The sequence below is a fragment of the Notolepis coatsorum genome, assembly GCF_963971535.1.
Source record: "Notolepis coatsorum genome assembly, chromosome: 1".
In the NCBI taxonomy this organism is placed as follows: Eukaryota; Metazoa; Chordata; class Actinopteri; order Aulopiformes; family Paralepididae; genus Notolepis; species Notolepis coatsorum.
The window spans coordinates 154,809,670-154,835,096 of NC_140165.1; the positions used below are offsets into that span (position 1 = coordinate 154,809,670).

The 25,427-nt window shown below is 45.4% G+C and overlaps 1 protein-coding gene across 1 annotated transcript in view; it reads right to left on the reverse strand.

Annotated features, from left to right (window-relative positions):
* Window positions 1-899: 899 nt before the first annotated feature.
* LOC311231555 (multiple epidermal growth factor-like domains protein 9) overlaps window positions 900-25,427 on the reverse strand; it is a 28,928-nt gene continuing 4,400 nt past the window's right edge. The window contains exons 2-6 of the mRNA XM_084318178.1: window positions 23,552-23,756; window positions 17,296-17,435; window positions 15,126-15,275; window positions 3,189-3,458; window positions 900-2,851 (exon numbers count right to left, since the gene is read on the reverse strand). Coding sequence (XP_084174304.1) covers window positions 2,367-2,851; window positions 3,189-3,458; window positions 15,126-15,275; window positions 17,296-17,435; window positions 23,552-23,756 — 1,250 coding nt within the window. The 3' untranslated portion in view covers window positions 900-2,366. The remainder of the gene's footprint in view (window positions 2,852-3,188; window positions 3,459-15,125; window positions 15,276-17,295; window positions 17,436-23,551; window positions 23,757-25,427) is intronic.

The following is a 25,427-nucleotide window of genomic DNA, read 5'->3' on the forward strand; positions in this document are numbered from 1 at the left end:
TTTTTATTTCTCCACGTGGTAAATACACAGGTCACAACATGTTTACAGGAACGTTTTGGAGTTGTATTTGGTGACTGTAGGGCACTGTAGGGAACGTCAGGCTCAAACACTCCCCCACTTCCAGTGATGAAGCTAAGCTACGCTAACGGAGCGACTGTTCCCTAAGCTAAATGCACGCACAGAGACAAAAAAGGTATGTATCTTCTTGTCTAACTCCAGGGAAGATGTTAAATAAGCTAATTTCCCAAAATGTTGGAGTTTTCCTTTAAGGCAAACCAGAACCGTGATCATTTTTAATCCGATTTATTTATGTAACTTGTTTCTTGTTTTTATTGTTGTTTTTATCATTGATTGTCACAATGCTTTTACCCTAAGCAGGCTATTTATTTATTGAAAGAGTTTTGCCATCTCCTGTTTAGGGACTACGGGTGTAAATTAGCTCTTGCTACAACCCTGCATGTTTACATTTTGTATTTTGTACTTGATGTTCATTAACATGTGCTGTCCCTATCAAATAAACTATCAAATCAAATCAAGTAATACATAAAAAAAACTGTAAAAAAGATTAAACCCCCGTATTGCCCCACCCTGATAAAAAAAGAAATGTCCTTAAAATGTTTATACTACAAAAGTGAAATGTTGCCCCAAAAAGTCTGATGTTTAATAAACACTCACATAGGTGAGTGCAGATCAGAAAGGCAAACATTTGTATGTTACATTTTTGTGTCTGTTACCTTCAAAGGGCCAGAAAATAGCTGTGTGCCAAGTACCAACCCCGATGCCAACCAACCCTGGTCTCCCCTATTTCAGTCGCACCTGGTTGTTTATAACTATTCTACCTATAACTCTAACATGTGATCATGTCAAAACACAAGGACCTCCAACAGTTAAAACCCAATTTTATTTGATAGTATGAGAGTGGAGATCTCAGTATCTGGTATTTACACCATGTTTCGTTAAGCACAACAGTTGCAGGTATTGGTATGACTCCTGTATCAGAGAACACACAAGTCCACTGAGTGAAAAATGCACGTGGTTCGGAGTTACACAGTATTCTACCTGTACAATAATAATGATACTATTCACAATAATTTGTACAACATCATATTTACAGTGATCACATTGGGGGAGAGAGACAGTATCTGAGGAGTGAGTTTAATTATTAGCTTAACCCATTCACTACGGTAAAAAGAAAAGCAGCTTGTCAATGGTATTCTATAAACAGAGAATGATTTAACCAATGCCCAGGATTATACACCAAGTTGCTGCCTATGTAACAGGTGGCAATATTAATGAACAGGCTACGTTGTAGTAATATTATTACTCATAGGCAGTTTTACTCATTGATGGTCTCGTTTTGAGCCATGTTAACTAACCTATACATGGACATGGGACGACTGGTTTCAACAATTTGTTCAACAACTTCTGTTGAGGTAGGCGGAAAATAGCGGATTCGATAAAAAGTATGGTGTGATGACAGTGCCCTGTGGTTGTGCGGAGTGGTGGGAGGGTACAAACTGTTTGCCATTTTGTTAAATGAACACACTCCTCTTTAATACTCAAATTGAAGACTGGCAACGTGTCATAAAGGATAAAAAGCTATAAACAAAAGAAGGGGTCATTAATTGCCTTTGCCAGCAGCCTTCATTTCCCCTTGCAACTCTCACAAAAACACACATACTATACATGAAAACATATTGCCCAATTCAATTACCATTCAATAGCACATAAGATAAAACACTATTAAAACACATCATACATATGCAGCATTTCTCCCAAGAGTGAAACAATAAATAAATTAATACAAATTAATTAAATAACAATCATTGTCTCCGTGAATTATCACTGTTCAAGTGATCACGTTTATAACTTAAACTGCTAAAACATTTGAAATGCTAGTCTCCTGGTAAGTGTTTGTGTCCATTGAACTGTATGAGGACCACTGTACTGAAACAGTTCTCTATTCAGCACCTGTTTTGCCATGTCAAGTACCTACCACATCTGCAGTACTGCCCTCTACAGGCACAGCTGAACACAAAACACCATCTTCTCTTTGGACCCTTTTTTATGGATTTTCTTTGTCAAGAGAATCAATTTAAAGGGCAAACGTTGAAGAACGGATTTTTATATATTTTTTTGTCAGGTGAAGAGGAATATTTCACTTCTTCCAGGGGGGAAGACACCCTCGTCTTTCCTCCAGTCTGCTTTGTCTCACTGTCCTCCTCATGCAGAGTGTCCTGAAGCGCCACAGAGGAGCTGGGTAGAATGTAGAGTAGAGTAACACACGATGGGAGCTTTGGGGTCGGCATGGCCAGCAGCTTTGTGTCTTCTGTGTCGAAGCGTCTTGCCTCGGCGTCAACGTGCCATTAAGCCTTGTAGCAGTTGCTCTGGGTGGTGAGAGCCAGCTGGCCGTTGGGCGCCACCTCGTTGGCCTCATCCTCCAGCAGGCCCGACACGTCGGCGTTGGGAATGCTGTCATGGTAGCTGCTGAAGCTGATGTTGTCCTCCTTCAGCTCGATGGTCCAGAACGGGGCGTTGAGCTTGCGGTTCTGGTACTCCCTGTAAGTGTACACACCTCCCACGAAGCCCAGGAGCAGCAGAACCACTAGGATGATGACGGCCAGGATGATGATGTTGAACTGGGTCCAGGACACTTCGGTCAGGGCTGCTGTAGTGTTGTCCGTGGGGCTGCTCAGGCTGGTCAGCAATGTCTGGGTGGTGGTCGCGCTGGTGTTGGCGCGGAAGGTGGAGGCTGGGCTGGTGCTGGTGGTGGGCTTGGTAGGGGCAGATGTCCTTGATTTGGGGGCCTCCGTTGTGGTTTTGATTGCTGGTGTCGGAATGAACCGTGCAGCTGGGAAGCAGAACATCCACAATGTCAGTAGAGATCAAATCATCAATTGAATCACTGTATTGTATATTACTCGAGGTTGTGCCGTTCTACTCAATATCAGCACGGCTGTGATTATTTTCAGTGCTCTGCCTGCGGCCTCATACCTACGACTGAATCAGAGCCATGTGACACAACACTCCCTCTCGTGTGATATTGCTTAATTTGCACACTACGTGTACATATTCATATTAGGGCTGAACTATTTGGACAAAATATCAGCCCTATTTCCTATACAAAGCACATAGTACTGTATTACCAAATCATCAGGTAGATGTCCCCGTTGTGGGATTACCCTTACCGAGGTGCGTGCAGTTATGGGCGCGGGCATCCCCAGTAAAGCCCGGGGCACACAGCTCGCATCGAGGCCCTGTGGTGTTGTTAACGCAGCTGAGGCACTGCCCAGTGGCACGGTGGCAGAGCTGAGCAGGGCCCTGGGGGTCTGCATTCCCACTGCACTCACAGGGCACACACACGCCAGACACTCTGTAGAAGCCAGCACTGCACTCCGCACACCGGGGACCGCTGTACTGGGGAAGGCACTGGTCACACACTGGGGACACGTCAGAATCTACAGGTGCATGAGAAAAAACACACACACACACACTTTAGTTAGGGTACCTTATGTATACTGCACCTGTGTATACTGTATACTTTACTTACTCATAGTATATATTCAGTGTTATTGACCATATCTATTGTAATGTATAATATAACTGATAGGGCAGACCCTCACCTGCACCTTTTATTACAGTCTACTTGCTCATATGCTTATATTCAGAGTTAACTATATTGTTTACACTGCTTATTTTTATCCCATACCTGTACCCCCCCCCCCCCCCCCCCTCCCCATGCTGCTATGATGCCTGAATTTCCCCAAGGGGATCAATTTAGGAATATTTTACCTCATCTTATCTTACACACGTCATCATGAGTCATGCATACTCTAAGTGAAGTACCTGGTGTTGTACCACTAGGTGGCTCAAGATCACAGTTAGGTTTGGGAGAGAACCTCATATCCTATAATGGGTTTACAAACAATTGTGTGTAGAACCTATGGGAATTAAAATAAATGAAAGACACCGTATCTCGAGATATAGCTCCATGACTTGCACCTTAAAGAGCTTTCAGACTCATTACTGGACTTCCTACTCTTGTAACCGCTTTTACACATCCGCAGTTGGAGCCAAAACCAGAGCTGAAATGGAACTAAAACGGACCTCAGTGGCGATTAGTCCTCTATCAGAGGACCATTCCTCTTCATTATCATTACATGAATGTCCTGTTGCTGAGGGTCAGCTTTCTGCTGCAGTAATATGATGCCACTCCGTGTCGCGGCCAGTGGGATCTAATAGTCACTGCACTGCACCACGTCCCCCTGTCCTGTCCACTAAACAAGGGAGTGTCATTTTCAAGTGATGGTCACTAGCAATAGACCACTGTGTCACACCGGTGTGGCTGTAGACAGATATCAGTGCTGGGCATTATATGATATGATATCAACTAGTTCTGAGGTCACAGATGTTCAGGTGGGAAATGGATAGTGGAAGTGGAAGTACAAGTATAAAAGCCTTTGCAAAAATAAATAAATAAATAAAAATAACAATGTTTTTGAGAATGTGACTGGCAAGAGAGCACTTTCTACTCTGTGACCTTGCATAGTGCATACAATCCAGTAGATGTAGCTGTAGCACAATGGGAGTGGGTTCTGGTTGAGAGTGTCACAATGTTTATAGTGAACCAATATTTCAACTGGGGTGGACAGAAACACAAGCTTGTAAGACTAAGGTAGATGGGTGTGACGTATGTGGGTTGGTCATTATCATTATTACTGTATTTGTGACACCATGTGAACATCAGGTTAGTATAGGTCATGTTATGTTTTGTATGTGTCATGGTAACTAATGCCTGTTCTTTTTCTTTCTTTGTCAGGTGCCGCCCGTCCCTACACTGAAGAGTGCTGATTGCCTGATGAGTGGCAGCTGATGGCGAGGGACGGGTGGATAAAGCCTGACAGCACACACACACACCTGGGCACCTCATTGTGTTACTTGCCACTGCCTAGAGTGGAGTGTTGGAGGTCGCCTTTGAATTGCCACTGTTGTGGAAATTATTATCATACTGCCCTTTGTTTCCACTGTTGTGTGGGATTGACTGTGTGTTCTCATGTTCACACTACTTACCTGGTAGGCATTGTGGCCTCTGTGCCACCTGTGTGGAATTTGTTAATATATATATATATATCTGTATTGGGCCTTCTGCCTTTTTGCCACCCCTGTGTGGAACTATATTGTGTTGTGCACGTTGTGTACATTTGCTGGGTGATTCCCAGACTGCCAACCACATGGCTTGTGGTTGTGTCCTGTGACACTAGGGCTTGTGTTTAGCTTATTGTATTTTCCTTGTTTGTTCTCCCCTTACGTTTTTCCCCGTTTGTCTTATTATATATGCCTGTTTTGTTTCCCTTCCTTGTGGCATATTGCTGTGGGTTTCAATCCCCACTATATAATAAATAATCATTTTACTTTTGGAAAACGCATCTGTTTGTTTATTACCTGCCGGGACCTGTGCTTAAAGCACTCACTGGACGCGCTGGTTTCATGTACAGCCCGCTCCAGGTATATTTATATGGTCATCAGACCTTGGTACATGACAATGGGGTTCCTGCAGGTTTCAACAAGTTACATTTAAGACGAATGGAATTTAATACCTATTTCACGGACATGCTGGCATACTGATGTATTACTGTACTTGTAGGAAAGCCCTGCTAATAAGACTACTTTGTTCTGTAATAGCTCTTTAATATGTTGTTGTTGACAGGAAAGGGTAATTGATTTATGCCAGTGTAATCATTCAGCGTGATGTGCCCAGCTAGTGTTGCACTCGAAGGACCATGCGGCAGTATTAAGATCTGTCCCTTTGAGGAACGTGTGCGTAAATGACACGCGAGTACGGTACCTATGTTTAGTCCTGCCTAATTCATTCCTTCAGCTTACTCTACCCTTACAGTATGTTCACATTGATCTATTCCTGTCGACGCTGTTTCTCTCTGTTCTTGAGAGGCTGCGCCGTTAGCTTAGCCGCAGGTTAGCCAGCCTATGCTGCCTGCTAGTGATATGCTGCGTGGTTAGCTTAGCCGCACGTGAGCTAGCCTAGGCTATATAACTCACTCACTACCTCTAGCGAATAGAATGTATCTTTACACCTGGTTTACAGTCCGCCTATATATATTGTTTACATGCACTGCATGAGTAATCCCCCTGCATAGGCTATGTAGGTTATATATAATAACTCCGGTTAAGTGAATGTCTTGGTTACTAGTTGCACTGTATTGCTAATGAATATTATTGCAGCTATAGACCACATGTTTATGACATTATGTTTATGTGCGCCACTACTGTGTTTACTAATGTATACTGTATTGTATTCCTTTGTGTTTACTAATGTATACTGTATTGTATTCCCTTGTAGACAACCACACACACCTTTCTGTTCCCAAATACAACCAATAACTGCAGCACGCCTCTGTGTGATTCTTTAATCGGAGTTACAACGCCATAGTGTCCGCCAGCTCTATCAAACGCAACCCGTGGAGGCCCTAGCCCGCCGTTTCATGGTCCTTCGAGCCGGAGAGAGCTCCTTCAAGACGCTATGGCAGACCAGGACACCACAGAGACCACCGCTCACCCGCAGAGAGAGCGCCACCTACCAAGCCACCTACGTGACTTCGAAGTGGGATATGAACCTCAACTCAGTACTCAGATCAGTCAGTACTCGGATCAGTCAGTACTCGGATCAGTCAGTACTTGGATCAGTCAGTACTTGGATCAGTCAGTACTCGGATCAGTCAGTACTCGGATCAGTCAGTACTCGGATCAGTCAGTACTCAGATCAGTCAATTCCTAGACCCACCATAAGGTCAGGTGTCGGCTCCCATCGTTCATACCCGGCGAGTGAGGCAAGGGACCCGTCTGAAGGTAGTAGGTTCTCACATCTGTCACTTCCTAGACCCATCATAAGGTCAGGTGTTGGCTCCCATCGTTCATCTGGGAGTGTACACCGACCACATGCTCTCTCACCAGTCCAGGAAGCTATCCTTCAGGAGCACATCCGCCACCTGGAGCTTGAGGAGCTACAGCGCCAGGTACAAGAAGACCGCAACGCAATAATGGTAGTGTCTGGTTAGGAGTGAGGGATAATGGAGGTACTATCCAAGGAGGGGTCCGGGAGGGGGGGGTTCGAGCTGGAGCATATGTGTGTAGGGTTTTAGAAAATAGGTATTAGGGGTATATCCTGTATAAGGCATTGGTATAATTGGTCATTTCGTTGGATATACACTGTACACGGTAAAATATTATTATAGACTTTTTTTGTTTTCTGTTTCTGTACTTGCATGTCATTTTAGCCACCTTGATTGTTAGTTTCATTATGCATTGTGTGTTGAGTACTGACTTTTAATAATTTTTGTTTTGCAATAATAAAAAAAAAAAAAAAAAAAAAGACCGCAACGCCGACTTGGAGTGCCAACTCTTACAACGCCTACAGCAGGAAGCACAAGGTGCACGGGAAGCTATCGCTAAACGCCTGGACAGGCAGAGGCGGCTTAAGAAGAAGGAGAAGGAACTTCAAGTAGCCAAACTGGTCACCTCACTTCTTCAAGAGTCAGAGATGAGGGCTCTTGTGCGTGCCGCAGCATCTGAGCCGACCTATCCACCACCCGGACAACAGCACCACGTAGTGGCACCTGTGCCTCTAGCCCTTCCTACCGTACCACAGAACGTGCATCCCCCGCCGGCTAATCCAGCCGCCATCACTCCAGTGATACACCATCCAGCACAGGCGACGCCTCGCTCTGCTGCTCCCCCTGTGTCATGGTACCTAGCTCCCAACATGCCTGGTTCAATTGAGCAACCCAGTACTCAACTCAGTACCCAACCTAGTACTCAACCCAGTACTCAACTCAGTACTCAACTCAGTACCCAACCTAGTACTCAACTCAGTACCCAACCTAGTACTCAACTCAGTACCCAACCTAGTACTCAACCCAGTACTCAACTCAGTACTCAACTCAGTACTCAACCCAGTACTCAACTCAGTACCCAACCTAGTACTCAACCTAGTACTCAACCTAGTACTCAACCTAGTACTCAACCTAGTACTCAACCTAGTACCCAACCTAGTACCCAACCTAGTACTCAACCTAGTACTCAACCTAGTACTCAGCCTAGTACTCAACCTAGCACCCAGCCTAGTACTCAACCTAGTACCCAACCTAGTACTCAACCTAGTACTGAACCTAGTACTCAACCTAGTACTCAGCCTAGTACTCAGCCTAGTACTCAACCTAGTACTCAACCTAGTACTCAGCCTAGTACTCAGCCTAGTACTCAACCTAGCACCCAGCCTAGTACTCAACCTAGTACTCAACCTAGTACTCAACCTAGTACCCAACCTAGTACTCAACCTAGTACTCAGCCTAGTACTCAACCTAGTACTCAACCTAGTACTTAGCCTAGTACTCAACCTAGCACCCAGCCTAGTACTCAACCTAGTACTCAACCTAGTACTCAGCCTAGTACTCAACCTAGTACTCAACCTAGTACTCAACCCAGTACTCAACCTAGTTCTCAACCCAGTACTCAACCTAGTTCTCAACCCAGTACTCAACCTAGTACTCAACCCAGTACTCGACTAACTCAACCTAGGACCTCTCCCAGTCCTCCGCTCCCTGCTGCTGAAGACCTCTCTTCATGGAAAGATCTCGTCCAAGCAACAGTCAGGTCCCTTCACGGTGCGGCTGATGCCCAGACCACTGATCAGCCTTATGAAGCAGCCGACTTCCTCAACGCTGAGAAGGTCCTCCTTAAACGAGCCCAGCTGGACTCATTCCCAGAGGAGATCAAGGCCCTCAAGTCTGACCGACCTCTTCCCCCAGACAGTCGTTTGGGCTCTCTATGTCCGGAGTATGACAAGGCTACATGTCTCCTCAGAGTAGGCGGTAGGCCGCACAGGGCCGAGAACTTGGAGATGGATGACATTCACCCAATCGTCTTGGATCCACATCACCCCCTGACAAAGCTGATCATCCAAGATTATGATCAAACTCTTCTCCACCCCGGGCCTGAGAGGGTATTCGCTGATCTTCAAACCCGAGTCTGGGTCCTACGTGGAAGAGGAGCAATCCGCAAGCATCAGCACACCTGCCGAGAACGTCATCTGCGGCGAGCAAAGCCTGACATGCCTAAAATGGCCGCCCTTCCGCCCTGTCGCCTACGTCTCTACAAGCCCCCATTCTATTCCACCAGAGTAGACTGTTTTTGGGCCATTTCACACCAAGATAGGGCGCCGGAGAGGCAGAAGTGGAGGAAGGACAGCAAGAAACGGTCACTCTGCCAGGTGGCCCTCATCGTTGACCCACAGCTTCCTCGGGCACTCTGGCCTGTTGGGAAGGTCACTCAGACGTACCCTGGAACTGATGGGCGCATCCGCACCGCAGCTGTCCAGGTGAAGGACAGAACATACCTGCGCCCTGTGTCCCGGTCGGTGCAGCTCCCGAGTCTGCCGGATACAGAGGACCCCTGAGACTTTCCTGTTTAGTTCAAAAGGTCTAAGTAGACTTTTGGGTGCGGCTGTGTAGGAAAGCCCTGCTAATAAGACTACTTTGTTCTGTAATAGCTCTTTAATATGTTGTTGTTGACAGGAAAGGGTAATTGATTTATGCCAGTGTAATCATTCAGCGTGATGTGCCCAGCTAGTGTTGCACTCTAGTTTTCTGATAACGTTACTGGCCCTTTAAGAGTTTCTCCTTTTGAACGTGTGCGCAAGCTGTTCTCTGTGCTGCTGTTTGATGGTGCGGCTGCGGCAGTATTAAGATCTGTCCCTTTGAGGAACGTGTGCGTAAATGACACGCGAGTACGGTACCTATGTTTAGTCCTGCCTAATTCATTCCTTCAGCTTACTCTACCCTTACAGTATGTTCACATTGATCTATTCCTGTCGACGCTGTTTCTCTCTGTTCTTGAGAGGCTGCGCCGTTAGCTTAGCCGCAGGTTAGCCAGCCTATGCTGCCTGCTAGTGATATGCTGCATGGTTAGCTTAGCCGCACGTGAGCTAGCCTAGGCTATATAACTCACTCACTACCTCTAGCGAATAGAATGTATCTTTACACCTGGTTTACAGTCTGCCTATATATATTGTTTACATGCACTGCATGAGTAATCCCCCTGCATAGGCTATGTAGGTTATATATAATAACTCCGGTTAAGTGAATGTCTTGGTTACTAGTTGCACTGTATTGCTAATGAATATTATTGCAGCTATAGACCACATGTTTATGACATTATGTTTATGTGCGCCACTACTGTGTTTACTAATGTATACTGTATTGTATTCCTTTGTGTTTACTAATGTATACTGTATTGTATTCCCTTGTAGACAACCACACACACCTTTCTGTTCCCAAATACAACCAATAACTGCAGCACGCCTCTGTGTGATTCTTTAATCGGAGTTACAACGCCATAGTGTCCGCCAGCTCTATCAAACGCAACCCGTGGAGGCCCTAGCCCTCCGTTTCAGTACTACTTAATTTGCAGCCCGGATATTTCCCCCCAAACACATTTAAATGTGATACAGAGAAGTTATCGCAACATAGAAGTAACTTCCTAATCCAATGCATTTTTACGACCTATCAAAATCATATTTAAGACTTTTTTAAAGAGTTCTTAATAAGGCCAAACGTATGGTTATTACAGACATGTTAGGACCTCATGGGAACCCTGGGTAGAGCAAATGGGTTGATTTGCAAGCAAATGGTGCTCATAATGGTTGTCAGAGTAGAGGGCTGTTAGGAGAGAGAGAGATGGATACGGAAGTTTTGGACAAAGTGGGTTTACGTAAAAAAGGCAGATAACTTGACATAGACATTCAACTGCGTGCAGCAAGTTGGGTATAACCAACATGACCTTTCTCACAATATCAATGAGTATCAGAGTATTATTCAATGGAGAAAATCTGTCAAATCTCTTATAAATATAGTACTCTTCAAAAGTGTTAAACAGCCATGCAATGAATGATTGACACATTTACATTTGCAGCATCTAGCCCTCACCAGACTAAAGCACTTAAGTGTTGAATGATTTAGACAGATGCCTGCTGCCGTTGTACCATTTTCTAAACGAATGCCCTAGATCTAGATCGAAATCCAAATGCAGTCGTATGACGGGGTCACTTTCCGACACTCTGCAGGCTGCTTTCGATTAGCTGCTGGATTTAACCCCCTGTTGGGAGTTCAAAAGCAGCCGAGCCGATGATGTGTCGAATCGCCAGGAGGAAATACGACCCATTCGGAGCAAAGGACCTCTGCATAGAACATGACCTGGTTATTTACCCATCCTCCACTCCCACCAGGGGTATGACACATATATAGGTCTACACCGGTGGGTAGTCATTACTGTGTGGTCTGGTGTACACACACACACACACACACACACACACACAAATATAGTTTGCATAATGCACGTGGACTCGCCGCTGAGAGAGAGAGAACAGTCCCATGTTTTATTGTCCTCAGGGCGGATGAGCCAAGTCATCCTGTACCATGGAGAAAAGATAAGACTATGCATTCAGTATGTCTGACCCACATTCTGCATACTAATGCATTCTGCTGTTCACCCTATCCCCTTCTTCCCTCTCCTAGCATCCATATGGGTGGCTATTCATTTAATTTGTCCACACCCACCCGGCCTAATCAGCATATTAGGACGGCATCTGTCTCACAGGTCCACACCATTATAGTGCATCCTGGCATTTTCCCTTTTTGTCACTGTTGCCAAGGCAACCTCAGCCTCCGGCTCATCTCTCTAGATCACTCCACTGTGTTCTAGAAGACGAGCATCCTCCACAACTACACACCACCGCTTATATAAGGACACTATTTTATGCATATTTCTGTTGAGTCCTTACACAACACAACACAAACCACCCTACACGAGCTGTTTGATGCCCATCCCCCGCAGTCTGTTGCTGCCTGACTTCCTGTGAAGTGGCCCAGCTGTGCCCATGTGTGTTCTATGTTCAGTGTAGCCTGCTGTGTGTCCTTTCCCCTCCATGTGCCTCATGCGCCGTGACGTTACACAGACCCCCCCCCCATTGGCCCCTGACTGGGCAAATATAACCTGACAGCCTTGCTGCCTCTCCACATGGCTGTTGCCAGGCTGCCCCGGCACCAATGGGGGGTCTTCAGAAAGTCACACGGCTGACGCTGATTGGTTCGGTGGATGGGGGGGGGGGGGCGGGGCAGGGGGGGGGGGACTCTATCTACGTCTGGGACTCCAGGGCTCAGACTGAAACTCTGCTGATGTATCACTTGGGCTACCAACAACGGACTCTGCCCTGCTTGTGTAGATAACGTTATAATTTCTGTGGGTGTGTGTGTGTGTATTCATGTGCAGACTCATCCCTGGGGCCTACACTATCACACTTAGCTACTGTGGCAGTAGACCTTGCCACACTCCCACCTCATGGCTTTTCTAGGGGCTCTCTGGCACAGAGACACAGGGTAGATGGTACAAACATATCATTTTATTGATGAGGAGTGGCAAGATGTTACAGGCCGGAGCAGACGTTACATGATCTAGAGACAAAGGCTCTCTTCCATCCATGTGTGTGTGTATGTATGTATGTATGTATGTATGTATGTATGTATGTATGTATGTATGTATGTATGTATGTATGTATGTATGTATGTATGTATGTATGTATGTATGTATGTATGTATGTATGTATGTATGTATGTATGTATGTATGTATGTGTGTGGATAGCAGATTTGATTTGATTTGATTTTTATTTAGTACATACAATTTATACAATAGTATAAAAACAAGGGGTACAAGGATAACATGTGAAAGTCTGTCGACTTGTTTCCAACATGGTCCCAAGAAAAATACAATAAATCACAAAGAAAGAGTTAAGAAGATAAAATAGATACAACAAGTAGATAAAATAGACAACACAATTTTCTGAAAGAGCCTCATTTCAGCATGTCATGTTCCTGTTCTTCAAGAGTGGTGGCCAAGCACCCTCTGCAACCTATTGTTGCAGAGGTCGCTTCACACCCCTCTTGAAGACAGCAATAGTGGGGGAGTTTTGGATGGCCCTGGGCAGAGAGTTCCATAGCCGGCAGGCTGTAGACAGAAAGCCATTCTGTGAATAGGAACCCTTTCTAGGCTCATAAACTGAGAGCTGTCCAGACCGTAACTGTCGTCCGTGGACCTGGCCACGCAGGACAATACGAGAGCATAAATATCTGGGGGCAGATCCATTTAACATTTTATACATATGTCCCAGTTTCAGAAAGGAGACCCTCTGCTCCACAGGGAGCCATCCCACCTCATTGAAGTGACATGGCTCAATATGGGTTCGAGGTGGCAGATTTAAGACCAATCGTATGGTCTTATTTTGGCTGGTTTGTAGCCTGTGTTTACTTTTCACTGTAACACCACTATACCAGTACGTACATGCATAGTCATATTGGCTGAGGATCATGCAGTTGGCAAGCAGTTTCATAGTTTCCAGTGATAAGAACCTCTTTTTTCTGTGCAAAAATGTCACCCTTGTGTTAACTTTTTTGAACACCTTCAGGGCCATTGTTTTCCCTGAGAGTGTTTGGTCGAGGTCTGCACCTAGGTATTTAACACAGTCTCTAGACTCGACACTGAAGCCATTACAGCTTATCTCAAGTCGGGAACATTCCTTTAATTTATGTTTTGAGCTGAATAGAATTGACTCAGTTTTTCCAAGGTGAATCGATAATCTGTTGTCAACTAACCATTTGTGAAGGCTTTCCAGCTCCCTACTGAGACCGGCTTGTATTTCTGCCTTGTCGTCTCCAGACACCAGAAGTGCTGAGTCGATTGAACCTGTGCACATTTATTAACTCTGTACAACAGGTGTGTAGCCACACCTGCTCCCATGTCTGATTAGCTTGACCCAGGGCAGGTGTGACTGCTTAAACCAGCCTTCCTCACACGTCATGACAGCTACTTCCATCTGCTCTGGCTTGTACCATCTTGCCCACCCTCTTCAATATAAAATCTACCCTGTGTCTCTGTATTGGAGGGCCCCTTCAAAAACCACTTAGGTGGCCTGTGGCTGAGGGTCTACTGCCACAGTGGCGCCCAATGTGGGGCTTTCCCAGCACAGGGAAAGGGGCACAGGACGGCCAACCAGTAGGCATACTGGAGGACAGCCAGCGTGACAGTAGCCCCTTCCGGCAGAGCTGAATGGCGGCCTCCACAGCCACGAGAGGATCTTGGTCTAGCTCTCCCTTGAAGGAAGCAACCGAACAGCTACCACAACTGCCTAACTGTAGCCTGTAAAAGCCTGAGGCCCAGCTATACCGCCGCCGGCTAGTGCAGCAGCCCAAGGCCACCTTACTAAAAGGGGAAAGCTGTTTTAAGCAGCCCACCAGCCTGGCTACATATCTAAACAGCCAGCAGAGCAGCCCAGGGCCCCCTGTTCCCCGAAAGGGAGGAGGGGGAGGGCTGCCTTGTTGCCCAGGGAGTGTTGCTGGACTGACTGGGCTGACCAGCCGTCCCGGAAAAGAGAAGTGTTTTGTTTGTTTTAGATATGGGAACCTTGTAGCAGAGTCTGGTGTTTAGTGTTCGGTGTGGGGATGGCTGATTTAAGCAGCCACACCTGTCCTGGTTCAAGGTAATCAGACCTGGGAGCAGTGGTGACTGTGCACCTGTTGCATGAGGTAGTCAATGCGTACAGGTTAAATATGCCATCCCCACACACACACACACACACACACACACACACAGAGTGATAGATATGTCATAACAGCTACTTCCATCTGCTCTGGCTTGTACCGTCTTGCCAACCCTCTTCAATAAAAAGGTCTGTGTTTACACCATCTATCCTGTGTCTCTGTTCTGGAGGACCCCTTCAAAAGCCACTTAGGTGGCCCGTGGCTGAGGGTCTACTGCCACAGCTAGCTTCTAACAAGCAGCCAGACGGACACAGAAAACAACTAACTGGATCCTGGGATAATGCCTCAACGCAGCATTCAATAACGTTAGTCATTTTAATCAACAGTTGGGGGCGATCATCTGATTAAATGTGTTCATAGTTGTTGGCATGCAGCCCTTGGTCTCTGCGAGGGCGGGGTTAGAGAGCCAGACTGGCAAGAAGGGCACACTGAGGGCACCCGGGCAGGAGCTGCTGCCCACTCACCAGTGTGACAGCCGCCAGTAGAGGTGGAGTTGGAACAGGGGCAGAGGACACAGGCATCTGTCAGGGCAGCTTCGGGGCTGCGGGAGGATTTAGGCTGGCATTCCTCACAGTTGGCTCCCTGGGTGTTATCCAGGCAGTTCAGACACACACCTAGAGGAGAAATGATGACAAGATGAGGCTTGTGTGTCTCTGGACTTTCTACACAGGTTTCCCCAGAAGTCTTCATACCTTTAAAAGCAGGAGGCGACTAACTGTCTAAGAAGAAAAAAAAAGTTTTTGAGAAATGTAAACGGTGGTCATATATTTTGTATGTCTCAATGCTCGGATATCGCACCGTAACTTTCAAATATCATCATGGTTCAACAAGTTGCAAGAGTAGTTCACACTTTTAGTTTTGTGAGAATAGCGCCACCGTGAGGCCAAGTTACTAAACACTTCACAGGCCTCCTTGATACTGTATTTCAGGGATAATACATATCTCATTCATATTTTGGGTATTGATAGAATGTTTTGGCTTTTGATCTATATCACATAACATTGGAGAAAAGGCATGTAAAACCTCATATCAACATAACTGATTGATAAATCACAACTCCGGCTTGGAATTGGTTGTAAGAACCTTTTGTAAATGAGGCCCCTGGAGGCCAGGGTCCTCCTGACACTTGATCTGTGCTGCTGTTGTTTTTCTCTGCCCTACCTTTCTGCAGAAGAAGACAGCCAGCGCTAGTGTAAGTATCTACCTAATCAAAAACAATGCCTGTGTAGGGAGGGTGGGTTCAATATGCCTGAAATCCCCCTGTTGAGATTGAAATGATGAGTCACTGTCATGTTAATCTGTGGTACACAGAGTGATTGAGATGCTGTTTTTTTCAGCACAGCGTGCTCTTATGTAACAGTCCTGAGAGAGAGCGAGAGAGAGGCCAGGGTCATATACATTTAAGTGGAGAATGTCAAACCCAGAGCTATGGTAATCCACGCTATTCCTTCCCTTGATCCCCAGGCAAGGCTACCGTGTTCCATCTGGCCATGCATCACAATGGCAAGACAGATGGGTTTTCTTTTTAACCAGCAATCACATCCCACCTTAACTCCTTTCCCAAGACGCTCAATAACTTTAGTGTTTAGTGTTTAAGTGTTGAAGTACAAACTGCAGTTGGAGGGAGCAACAGCCTGCCCCAACATATTGTGGCTGTGTAGCCCTGAAGAGAAAATGTGCACCAAGTGTAACAACAGCAGTAACGCACACTCTTGTAACAAAATCAAAACCATTTCAGAGTGTAAGAGAATTTGGAATGCTGGTTATTCCGTCCTTCCTTATAATGTACAGACCCTTTAATGTCAGGTTTTAAAAGTGGTATATAAACATTTGTACTTTTCCAGAAATAGTCAATAATAGTCAATGAAAACAATGATTCCTTATTGATTTTTACCGTTTAAATCCACTTCCAAGTCATTATTAAATTGGACTTTGTTACCTATCCACTTCGTGCCTAGTGGCACATAAGGCCTTCACAGAGCGTTTCCACTTCTCCCGGTCAGCTGCCGTTGTTCTTGCTTCTGGACTTTGAAGAAGTCTTTATTCATTGCACACATTGACACACACATGCGATGGGTGGCACACACAGATACACACACATGTAATTTTTTCTTTTTGAGTCGCTGATGAAATGTTCCTCTCCGAGTTTGACCCATCCCGTCGTCCTTCCCCCCAAGGGCAGCTGGGAGCAGACATGGGCTGCGGTGTGGGGCCGCGCCCGGGGACCAATACAAGTGCTCCTGTCCGTCTTCGTCAGAGACGGGTTAGCGATCTGTTCTGCATGTTTTTCCATTGGGTTTATCTTATCGGGAGGTGAAGCCCTTGCAAGCATGGGGAGAACATGCAAACTCCACACAGAAAGGCCCGGGAGACACCTGGTCCCCAAGCTGGAATCGAACCCTGGACCTTCTAGCTGTGAGGCGACAGTGTTAACCACTACACCACCGTGCCGCCCCCCATTAAGGGCCAATGTAGATATTAGAGGAGACAAGTTTAAGATGGAATTTTGAGCCTCAAGACATGTATTGTGGAAAAGGGGGTGTAACCCCAATACTAGGAATTATGCTCCTAATGTTTTGCACACCGAGTGTTAACCGTTCACATTGTGCGTTCAGGGATCAGGAGAACACTCACCAGACTGCGGGTGGCAGTAGATGGTGTGGTTGTTACACTGGCACAGCTGGCACCCCATGCTGCTGAAGCGGAAGAAGCCGGGGTGGCACTCGTCACACTTGGGTCCATACACTCCCGTTTTGCACACACACATTCCTGAGCTGGAGGGACAGAGAGGGGAACATGGTTATGGAAACACTTCATACTGTACACCATTAAGCCTGGAAAGCAAATCGCCGTAATGCTCCCTAATGTCAAGCTAGAGAGAGATCGTAATCTGTACACATAGTTCCATTTGGTCCCCCCCCCCCCAGAGAGGAAGCTGGATTAGAGCTTCTGGCGATTCCACACATGAGATCCTGCAGGTTCTGGCCGAGTTCTCTCATCAATCCATCTGCTTCCTCTATAACTCACACTCACTGCCTTGTTGTGCAGCACTTTCCCCTCTGTGGCCAGGGGAACACTTCAATGCCGTCTAGACCCCTTCATATTTAATTCCACCAACATGCTCTGCGTGTTTTGGGGGGGGGGGGGGGGGGGCAGAGCTGCACCACGGTAGGATCTGGCCCACAAACTGGAGCTCTCTAGGAACATCTGGTCCAAGGAGAGGAGAGGCCCAGATCACAGCTACTGTAGGAGCGGAGGCCAGACATGGGAGAGTCCTGAGCCGTGCTGGGCCTCTTCCAGACTGATGGGAGACGCTGACCTCTGGGACTGAATAGGTTGTGACAGGTACCTCGTAGGACACATTACTCAAGAATTTTCCATAAGTGCTCTAAGGCAAGGCAAAAAAGGAACAAGCCCATTGGGCACACAGCCCTACTATATTCAGTTTGATGGGGGGGGGGGGGGGGGAGCAGTGGTGATGACAGAGGGGCTTATGAAGGATCCATCTTCAGCAATAACTCATTCACCCTCTATTACGTGCTTATGCTTATGGATAGAAGGAGCCGAGATGCGGCCACAGGAATGTGAAGTGGGGCTTTGCCTGCGATCATAGACACATATGTGCTACTGAGACAGATTGATGATTTTTTTTTAATGGGAGATCAATACTACTTAAGACCAGAATGAACAGAATGAACTCAAGAGCCATATCCTAGTCCGAGAAGCACATTTGATGATGTGAGGCAGCGAAGCAGTCTACGAAGTAATGATGAACAACTTGGAGCCGATCATGTGTTTATCTAGCTGTGTATGATTGTTCTCAGCTGGAAATAACTCAGTCGTGGATGCTTTCCATTTGATTATCCATTCTCTTACCCGCTCAAATACATGTGAGCTCTTTATCACCCCACAGAGTTTTGTACATGACCTTCATTTGCTAATGTGTTGTCATCTTGCCAAAGCCCACACTAGCTTGTAGGTTGCACCTGCACTTTTCAAAACATGCAGGGCCAATATTGATTTATACATCAGGCACACTGACTGAGTGGCAGGGTGGGGCTTATTCATTCCCAGTGAGAAATGATCCGTTATTCCAATGACCCTGATGGGGGTTATCCCTCGTTCTCCTGATGGGGGTTATCCCTCGTTCTCCTGGGAAAAGTACAGTAGAGTGGGAAGTCAAGCCTGATCAGCCCTGACACCCAGAAACTTAATCTATAGACAATAACTTGAAAACAAATCAAGTAAATCAAGAGTGACTGGGAGCACTTTCCGTGAGCGTGCGTGTGTATGGGTCTCACACAAATGGGGCTTTGTTAAAACACTGCACTTGATGCAAATGAGGAGGCCCACCCATGCCAATGCTTAGTGAGGCGTGGGCACTGCTTTAAGGACAAGACTATTGGGATCAACAGTCCTCAACCCTCCGAGTCCTCACACAAAAGAAACATGGCCAAAATGACGTTGGAGAACACTCGCACAGAGACAACACACACATGCTCCCAACTATAGCTGAAAATTACTGCCGTCATGAACGCAAAACTCACTATTGAATATTAAGACTTTTTGTTTATAAAAATATAATTACATTTTAGAGGACGTACTTTTTCAGCAATGAACACGAGGTAACAATCTTCTATCCAAAATGGATACGTGTAATTTTAGAAAGTGAAACTGTTACCAATAGTACAACTAGTTCCAGGAGGAGAGAGGAAGTATCGAGGCAGGTTCCACATGGCATTATCAGTGACTCAGCCTCTCTGACGTGAGAGGCCTTTTCTTTTCTCATCAAAGATTATGAGAACATCTCAGAATATATGATGCATTATATTTTCACCAAGACTTGATGACATCCTTTCCGAGACGGAATGGTGGCCCCTCTCTCCCTCTCTGCCAGCCTGGCAGTCACTCAACACTGACCTGTGGCAACATGGTATGGCATGGTAATAATGCCATCTGGGTAGTGAGCCTTGTTCTTCTTACACACAGTCTGAGGGAGACTGCTGAGATATGAGAACTAGATGCAGCACGTCACTTTTTAAACATGCGTCATCTTATTACATGAGGGCAAGAAACCTAATACTGTGTCCATTGTGTATTCTAGAAGTGGATAAAACCAGGATATTGTTGAAAACCTGGCCCCTCCCCCACAAAAGGAAATAATCCCAAGTTTTCTATTCACTCCACCATGGCCAGTGTTGTCTTGTTCCCATGACTCGCGGGTGGAGAAAGGGGGAGGGTGCTTGTTGTTGTTTTGGTGTGGTTTCACTGGGCTGTCCAACCCCCAGTCTCTCTGTGTTTAGAGACGCATATTAAGTAGGTCAGTATTACATGTCGGCGAGGCTTAACCCCGTTCCACGGCTGCCATGGCGATATGTTGACCATACGCTGTGCATGCCTGGGGTCTGCCACAGTAGACCAAGCAGCACACATCCATACTCCAGAAACACAGGAGAACGGAGAAATGTCTGCTACATTTTGATTTGTTAAGGGAAAGAACGATCACCAGGTTGGATATTAATCAGTTCTAGTCACATTACTGGGTGTGCCTCAGAGGGAGTGTTCAGCCACAATCTGCTATGAGTTGTGATCCATTCTAGAGAGTCCAGGCTCATGATCACACAGTGGACCCGCAGCCCACAGACCACTCAGGATGTACTCTGGCCATTAGAAAGACTCCATGATGGGTCCAAGAAAAAAATACTTGGCCTCCAAGTCATAAACACAGGCTTTGACACGGCCATATGTTTACAGGAGCGAGTGTGAGTGTCCAGTGGCTTGCAATAGTTTTGAGTAACTCAACCAACTATGTTGATCTCTCGCTCAAAGAATACACAAGAGGAATAAAAGTAGCTTGCCCTCCCTGGCATGCTACCATCAAAAGCTAAGAACTGGGATAAAGGTTAGACAGTGAAGAGCTGACTACAAGTCTGATAATTGTATGTATCAAAGCCAGGGCATGCTGGTCTCCTCTGCTATACCATAGTACAATACAGTGCTCTGCTAAGCTGGCTTCCAGTGACATGGCCACCTTAACAACAGAGATGGTTGTTGAGAGTCAACTCTCCGAGTTGCTATTGATTTGCCAGTAAATACACCTTCAATCGAACGCTCAGATGAAAAGGGATTCAGGTGCTTTGAGTCTTTGAATAAAGAATATGAGTTAAATGCACCTGAAACGGATTCCTAAAATAACAGCCAAGCAGGACGTGTCTGTGAAATTACATTATAGGAATCATGCAGACATTCCTTTACTGTGCTGATGATTAGAAACCATGAGATCAAAGAATACCAAACAACAATACCAAACAACTGCTGAAATCACTGAAATGGATCCAGGCTACAACTGTATAGGAGAAAGAGACTGGATGGATGGGCGGAAACATCTGTCCCACCACAATCAATATGTCATTACAGACTGAAAGGCACCATTCAATTCAAACTTTACAAACAATGCCCAAAAGGACTGACCCAAATAAACTATTGATAGGACTCTCATGGTTGGAAGGAAATGGTTAATCCCACATCGCAGTGGTTTCATAATATACCGACGTGAGTGACCCAACCTAATGAATTCGATAACAATGTACAGCCATCTCGTATCATATGATTACCGACTAGTACTTGAGGCAAAAGCTTTTATATTGTCATTGGACAGGAAGGGAAATGTTATTACAGTGCAGAAGAACATTGAATTAGTTAGATGTTAGCAGTAAGCACAGTACATATGTATAGTATACCCTACTGTAAACTCTACAATGTGGTCAAGCGGGCGAACAACAGTATAAAAACACAAGAATTATCACAAACAAATATGTGAATTTAATTTAATGCGACAGGGCCGGTTAAAAAAGGTTTCTAATACTGTACCACAAAGTCACTGAGCCTCCCATAATTCTCCAATACACAAGACTACATGTTACAATCAACAACTTGCTTTTCCTTAACACTGGCCTTCCTTTCTTCAGGCATTAATACAGTTGTCCCAATTTTACACAACACCAGTTCACAACAGGCACACATAGTAAAATATCTTTAACCCAAAGACTGCTTTTGCCATCAGTGTAGTGACCATAGGTCAAGTTGTTACAAAAAAGCAAATCATAAAGCCGAGTTAATCATCAACCTGGGATGGTGGATCATGAGATGAGCTGTGTGGCTCTTGTTGTGTCTGATGGATCCCGTTGTTGTTGTTGTTGTTGTTGTTTGACCCTTAGGGATCTACTCTGAGCAAAGCGGGACACTGGTGCAGACGAGTGATTTAAAGAGAGGGTAGCCTGGCATTCCATCCAACACAGAGGACAGTACAGGTCCGGCAATATGGGCTGAGAGCTGGGTGGATTCTAATAGTTATTAGTAAAAAAAGAAGGCAGTTTGGATGCACTTTACCTTTGTACCACGCAAACAAATCGAATCAACTTAGTTGGTTAGGGCTATTTGACATAGATGACTACAGTGAATAATTTATCGTTACAATTGAATTAAATTCAGTCTGGAGTTTAATGCCAGAGATACTGCGACTTCATTCCTTCTGCCAACTGTTTTTTTTTTTTTTTTTTCTAAAGAAAATAGACACAACCAACACTTGGCCATTGGAGGAATGTTAAAATCCCTGCTCAAGCCAAGCTGTCTTAAAGCCAATTACAGGCTGCCTGCCACACAGGCTGGTAGACGATTAATTTATTCCAAGACATGGGATTGAAAGATGATATTTTTTTATTACAGTAACTTTAGCAAAAACGTAATAATTCATTACTGAATATTATAAAGTGTAGGGCTGATTGGATAGTATAGGGGGTTGGATGCTCCCATCACTTAATGAGAGTCATTCCTGGGGGGGCGGGGGGGTTGAGAGCTGGCTAATCTGTGATTACCCATTGAGAAGGAGCTAAACTACGCTAGCAGGGTTAGCAGTGGGCAGGCTTAGACTGTCTGAGAAAGGATCATATTATGTGTGTTAGTGTGTGAAGGCTTGCAGTTCCCGCACGGTCCCTGCCCTCTAAATAACCCAGCGGCCTGCAGCCCCGCACCCTCACCCACTTCCTACTCCAAGCTGCTACTCGCATGTTTTTCCAGGCTACAGACATGTTGTCTCTGAGGAACAATACACTGTACAGGGTTTAGTTTATGTAAGGCTATGCGGTGCTACGCCTGGGTTTCTCTCGAGCACCACACCAGACACATCACAAAACCCAGACACATCATAGATGTTCGCTCTGCTTTTTTCACCGCCGGGGCGACATTCCTTTCCATGGTTAGAGGCAGAAAATACAACCTCTATTTTTACTGTGTTCCTATAACCCACACGCAGCTTCTTCTCCAAGTCACACCTCTTCTAACTAGAGAAAGGCTGCATCTGAGGCCTTGTCTGTGTGTGTGTGTGCGTGTGTGTGTGTGTGTGTGTGTGTGTGTGTGTGTGTGTGTGTGTGTGTGTGTGTGTGTGTGTGTGTGTGTGTGTGTGTGTGTGTGTGTGTGTGTGTGTGTGTGTGTGTGTGTGTGTGTGTGTGTGTGTGTGTGTGTGTGTGTGTGTGTGTGTGTGTGTGTGTTTCTTTGGCTCTCAGTAGTAGTATGGCCTGAAGACCCTGCTGAATCCACAGAGGCCTTGAGGGGGGCGTCACGGTCTCATAGCACAGGGAGGCTAATGATTCCACAAGACAACGCTGCCATTATGATAAACAGATAGATTTAGTTTATCTTTAGACAGAGCACCTTTGAATGGAAACAGCAGACCTAGTGCATTTCTCCAGTCGTAATTTTGCTAGGTCAGTTATTTGAACAACAGATCCACAATCGTTACTGCGCGTCTCAAGAGATAAACGGCCAATAAAACACACAACAAAATAATAACGGGACGTGGACGGTTCCGTCGTTATAATGGGCGGACTCTGACCTGTCACAGAGGTGGCTGACGGCACCGAAGGAGTCGCAGCCGCAGGGCAGGCAGCCCGTGGTGCCATTGGTGAAGTGTCCCTCCTCACAGTCCTCACACTGAAGGCCAGTGTAGCCCGGCATACACGAGCACTGGCCCGTACTCGTCTCACAGTCGTCCGGGTCCAGGATACCCTCGTTACCACTACTGCAGTTACACAGTGCCTCTGTACACAGACGAGGAGAGAAGACAAAGAAAAACAACAATGGATCACAAGAGTCAGAAGGGAAGAGAAACCAAAAAAGACTGCATGTAACATATGGCTCGACACAGAGATTACACTCACTGTACACAGACTACACCCACTGTACACAGACTACTCACTGTACACAGACTACACCCACTGTACACAGACTATAACCACTGTACACAGACTACACTCACTGTACACAGACTACACTCACTGTACACAGACTGCACTCACTGTACACAGACTACACTCACTGTACACAGACTGCACTCACTGTACACAGACTACACTCACTGTACACAGACTACACCCACTGTACACAGACTACACCCACTGTACAGATTACACTCACTGTACACAGACTACACCCACTGTACACAGACTGCACTCACTGTACACAGACTACACTCACTGTACACTAGGGCTGTCCCCGACTAAGGATTTTTATAGTCGACGAAATTAGCAGATAGTCGACTATTAGTCGACTATAAAAAAATAAAAATAAAGTATATTATATATATATATATTTTTTTTTCATCATTCCATTTGGGCTGTGGGGGTGCTTAATGTCTGAAGGAGTCGAGGGAAGGCTTCTTGTCCTCTGCGAAAGCATGCAATTGGTCCACTGATGGATACATCTTGATATTTGTCTAGTAGTCTAGTGTGTTCATTAGATGGGTGAAATCCTCTTTCAGTGCCTCTGTGCCTGTTTTCTTAGGCAGTTGCCAGTTAGCCTCTGGTATGCGTGCCAAATAGCGTTAGCCACGCGTCTAGGCCTCTTTTCTTTTGGAAAGAATGATAAAAAAAGGTTTTATTAAAAAAAAGAATATATATAAAAACCAGCCATATATATATTATATATATTTATTTGTTTGCATTCGACTAAGAGGTTGGTAGTCGACTACGGCTCCTTTCGATCGATTAGTCGACTATTCGACCAATAGGGGTCAGCCCTACTGTACACAGACTACACACCCACTGTACACGGAAACTACACCCGCGTAAAAGTGTAAAGAATGAAAGAGTGGCAGTGGAGGTTTTGCGGGGTTCAAGGGCCAGACATCTGGATGCCTCTGTAGACTGCTGAGTGGTACATATATTATTCATTTGAGCTCAGGTTAGGTATGTTGAGTAGCAACTAGACTATAGTGTGTTCTTCTGACTATGTCTTCATTCTCTGCTTACCAGTCAGACTGAAAGAGAAAGAAGATAGAAGAGAAAGAGACAAAGATGGCAAAACAGACAATATATCTGAAGGGACCCAGAGAGGACAGATTAGTGTAACAAGAAAACTAAATCTCTTTGAGTGTGTGTGTGTGTGTGTGTGATTGTGTTGTGTGTAGTTGAAGTATTTGCAAATTGTATTGTATCATATGTTGTGTATTGGAAATCGTGTCATATTGTACTTGCTGAAGTATATATAATCTTGCAATTAGTTATTGATGGGGGATGGAAACGGATAAGCTTTGCTTCTTCCATCTCCTTTTCAAACAGTGTACAGTTTCTGACTGTTGTTTTATTTTTTGGGGGGGGGGTTCCTCTTTTCCCATTTCATTTATTTTTTTCAAGTGTTGTTTTGCCGGACAATGGTAAATGTAGCCAAACTAACACTGTGGTTTGAAATAAAACTATTGAATCTTTATTTTT